Here is a 4,490-nt window from a genome sequence, read left to right as displayed (position 1 = left end):
CGTTCGATCTTGCGCGAAAATCTTTGCAAAATTTTCATTTTAGCTTCTTTTTCTTTTTATATATTAGTCACTTGACTGAGACTTGGTTAAATCTTGGTCAACTAAAACCTAGCCACACCCTTAAAAAATTAGTCCGACGTAGCTTTTCAAAGAAAATCCAGAATGAACGTACGTTTTTCCCCACGGCGCCTGAAACGGAGCCCATCCCCGGTGGGGGAGAAGAGCAAAGCAGAGGAGGAAGGAAGGGAGCACACCGTGTAGGTCGTCGTACGTTTTCATGCAATGTGCCCGCCGAGTAACCGTACGTGTCACCCAAATTCCGCTTTGGGATGCTACTGCCAAATTCCGCCGAGTAATACATAATCAACCAACCCAAATCTCCGTCCCTAATTAATGAACACAAGAGAAGAGAAGAGAAGATATGGCTGCTAGGTGCGTGCACGCTACATGTCGGCCTTGTTGGGCGGCCGGCGGCCGACGCGGCGGCGCCTGAGCGCGAGCCGGTGGCCGCTGTCCTTGAACCTGCTCCGCTCCGACTCGACGAGGTCGCACTCCGGGAAGGGCACGGGGTAGCGCCTGGTGTCGTAGCAGTATGAGTAGACCATGTTGCGCTCCCTGAACTGGCGCATGGCCTGCTGCTTGGCGAGCGTCATGACGGCGGGGTCGGACGCGGCCAGCGCGTCGGCGCAGCCTTCTTCCGTGGGGGAGGAGGCGCGGCAACCGGCGAGGGCGAGGTCGGTGAAGGAGGCGACGAAGGGCCCGTAGTGGTAGTCTACGCGGTAGCGGCCGCCGGAGGTGGCCCAGTTGGAAGCGTCCCAGACGGTGGCGTAGAGCGACATGGGCTTGGCCGGGAAGTCGCGGCCGGCGCGGGCGTGGCGCAGGTGGCGCACGGGCACGTCGTCGACGTAGAAGACGACGGCGTCGCGCGCCCAGAGGATGGAGTAGCGGTGGAACTCGGTGGTGGGGTCGAAGGGCAGCACGTAGCGCTCCTCCCGGCCCCGGCTGACGCTGCCGTTGCCGTACATGTTGGTCTGCATCCGCCACGGCTTGCCCCGGATGTTGCCCAGGAACTCGAAGTCCAGCTCGTCGTGCGTCTTGGGGAACACGTCGCCGTTGGACGTGTAGAACGCCACCACCACCCCCGCCGTGTAGTCGGACGGCAGCTTGATGGACGCGCTGAAGAAGCCGTGCTGGTACATGGCCGACGAGATGAACCCCGACCCTGCCCATTTTAATTACCATTAACTGATAACTGACGTACGTTGCATGAAAAACAGACAAACGCCCCAGAAATTAACGGAGGAAACCAAGCCGCCATGCGCGCGCATGCCACGAACGTACGGCCGGCCGGCCAGCCGGGGAGGACGGAGGATGGATGGATGACCGCACTCGTACGTACGTACCGGTGGTGCGGTCGAGGAGGAGGCTGACGGTGCGGTCGTCGGCGGAGCGGAGGATGTTGTCGAAGCCGAAGAGCGGCGTGTAGCCCTCCCCGAAGGCCACCGTCGCGGTCACGTCCACCGCCGGCCGCGCCGCCACCGCCACCGCCACCGCGGCCGCCGTCGCCAGGGCAAGCAGCGCCGACGCCAACCGCGACATGCCGCCGGCCGCGAGAGCGATCGATCGATCGATCCCCTCTCCGCCCCTCTCCTCTGCTTGGATGGAACTATACTAAAGCTATTTCCTGGTATATCCTCAGTTTTGGTGCTTGCCTAATTATTCACTCAGGCTGTTTTCGGGTCGGTTTATTCTTGGGTGGGTGACAAATTGAGGCGGAGGTGGAGAAACGGTGCAGGGAGGCCGGAAGACGGCCCCGTGACCGCCGGAGAAATAGGAGGAGTTAGCTTTGGCTTAGGTCTGCTTAGCTTTTATCCATTCATGGCGTGCATGCAGACGCGCGGATGGAAATTGTTTTGGAAACGGACGCGTACAAGGAAACTATCTCAACAGTTGGCCAGGGACGGATTCAGGGGAGAAAATAAATAAATGGGAACGCTGTTGTGCTGACGTTCCTGGGAAGGCATGGCAAAATGGACGTTTCTCATTTACATTGTCTATTTTCTTTTTGCGAGCTTGTAATTTACATTGTCTCGAGGATGGCAAATTCCTTCTCAGAGCACGGTAAATCCTGGCAAAAAAAATGAACTGGGCGGGTATGCCGTGCTCAAGAGAATTGCCAAATAATCAAAATCAATGTCGACCAATCTTTCCTTACGGACACGGGATAAGGAGGGTGGGGTCTTATACAATGGTTGATAAGATAGTTTTATCTTAAGTCTTGCATGTAATTTAGAGATGACAAAAAAACATGTCTACAATGGGTTATCTTTTAGTCTTATCTTTAATAATTAGATATTCCTAAAAATATGATGAGACATATTGTGCTAAAAAATCATTTCTTAAATAAGAGAAGACAAGTCTTTTTTTATAATTTCTCTCCTTTCCACCTCATTATTTTCATCATTTATCCTAGGTGGCACTCCTAAAATAGCACCATGCATTCCCTAATGGGAACGGCGAGGTCGTTGCTGCGGAAATTGCTGAACGAGGGTACCGCTCTTCAGGCTCAAACTAAAGCCTATGGAAGGCCATCCAAGTTGCGGAAGTGCATGGTATGGGACGGGTCTACTTCGAAACAGACTGTATGAGTCTTCACCAGGCGCTGTCAAGCACTGCCATGGACCGGGGTTCGCTTGGTTTTCTCTTCCGCGAGGCAAAATACCTCATGCATTTAGGTTTCTTTGAGTATAAAACCATGTACTGCTCTCTGGTCTGTAATCTCCCAGTGCATGTGTTGGCTAAGGCTGGGGTGTGTGGAGTTCCTGATAGCGAGCAAATCTAGCTAACAAACTTCCTGTCCGATGTACTCCGTGTGCCCACCAATTTGGTTGGTCCCCCGTAATCTGGAATGCGGGGTGTTCCATAAGGAAAAAGGAAAATTTCCATCCACGAAAAACACAAATGATCATGCAAAACATTCACATTTGTCATCCTCCTCAGCAAAATGTTCCCTGGTTAAGCCAGCCCAAAAAATAATCTTGGGATAGGGCCTCATAGTCTTCCTCATGGCCCCCTCCTTAGAACATCTACATCCAGACTTAGCAAATCTGGCCTCCTAAATGTGCACGAACCCCCTGGTAGCGGCATACATGATGCTACAATGGGCGGGCAGCGGTGTTCGGACCGGCGCCTGGAGGTGTTGGAACCGGTGCACAGGATGCTGGTACCGGCCACCGCGGGTGTTGGAACTGGCTACTACGGGTTCTACAAGCTGCTCATTGGCGGTGTTGGAACCGGCCTCGTGGGGAGCTACAACTGGCAAATTTTAGCGCTACAGTGGGCACCATCAGATGCTGGAACCGATCGATTGTTTTGCTACAACCATGAGGAGGTGGCGCCGCTACGATGAACTGTGGTGCCGAGATGGCTACAACCAACAACGGTAGAAGCTGGAACTGGCAAAAAAATGTTACAATTGATGACAATGAGCTAGGGCGACGATGGGGGTGGTGTCGTGATTGCCACGACCAGCAACCATAAAAGCTACGAAAGGTGAGTTGTTTTGCTACAATGGTGGAGGGTGGAAGTGATGACCAGTAGATGACGATGATGTGAGCGATGCGCACCCGGTCGGCGGCCAGTCGGCGCTCCCGATGCTGCAATTGCTGGCGGCCGAGGCTGCGTGGCGGGGATGTGACTGTCCATAGCAGGAGCTGCAAGCAACCACGACCGAGCCATGGCCTGTTGCAGGGGCAAACAACGATGGAGATAGACACCTTTGTGCCGCTGGAGCCGGGGGAGGGGGTTTATTTCCCCTTCACCCACTAGTAGAAAAAGGACCTAATGTGAGACACATTAGTCCCGGTTTGTTTTTGGCCCGGTACTAATGGTACCATTAGTGCCGGTTCGAACGGCTATGCATTAATGCCGGTTCGTGTTGAACCTTTAGTACCGGTTCGTGCCACGAACCGGTGCTAAAGGGGTGGTGGCAGGCTAGCGTTAGGCCGGGGCCCCATGATCACCTTTAGTACCGGTTCATGGTACAAACCGGTACTAATTAAAGGGCTAACCTTTAGTACCGGTTCGTGTCATGAACCGGGACTAAAGGGGTCTGACCTATAGTCCCGGTTGGAGACACAAACCGGGACTATAGGGCAATTTTTCAAACTCTCCCCCCCCCGGTGTATCGCCATTTCAGTTTTGAAAAAATCAAAAGAAAATGATAAAAACTTCAGAAAATAAAATCCTTCGAGAGGTAGTTATATTACTACATCTACTAGTTAGGAAAATTTGAAAACTTAAATTTGAACATGTTTTGCAAAAAGTGTAGGGAAAATGTAAAACGGCTATAACTTTTGCATACGATGTCGGAAAAAAACGTATAATATATCAAAAAATTCAACACGAAAATCCGCATCCGATGGTGACAGCCTACTGCCTGTTTGCAATTTTTTAGAATCCTCAAATCCGCATCAGTTTTTTTTTAAATT

The 4,490-nt window shown here is 52.4% G+C and overlaps 1 protein-coding gene across 1 annotated transcript; it reads right to left on the bottom strand.

The window, feature by feature from the left end:
• Nucleotides 1–336: 336 nt before the first annotated feature.
• On the bottom strand, nucleotides 337–1,800 carry LOC123130267 (probable xyloglucan endotransglucosylase/hydrolase protein 30). The gene is made up of 2 exons (XM_044550202.1): nucleotides 1,404–1,800; nucleotides 337–1,222 (listed from the first exon to the last, which is right to left on the bottom strand). Exons 1-2 carry the CDS (start codon nucleotides 1,597–1,599, stop codon nucleotides 444–446), a joined length of 975 nt encoding a protein of 324 aa, XP_044406137.1. The 5' UTR covers nucleotides 1,600–1,800; the 3' UTR covers nucleotides 337–443.
• Between the last annotated feature and the right edge of the window lie 2,690 nt (nucleotides 1,801–4,490).

Source organism: Triticum aestivum, chromosome 6A (assembly GCF_018294505.1).
Source record: "Triticum aestivum cultivar Chinese Spring chromosome 6A, IWGSC CS RefSeq v2.1, whole genome shotgun sequence".
Taxonomy (NCBI): Eukaryota; Viridiplantae; Streptophyta; class Magnoliopsida; order Poales; family Poaceae; genus Triticum; species Triticum aestivum.
The sequence above is the reverse complement of the archived record's forward strand: the minus strand, read 5'-3'. Positions and strand labels throughout refer to the sequence as shown.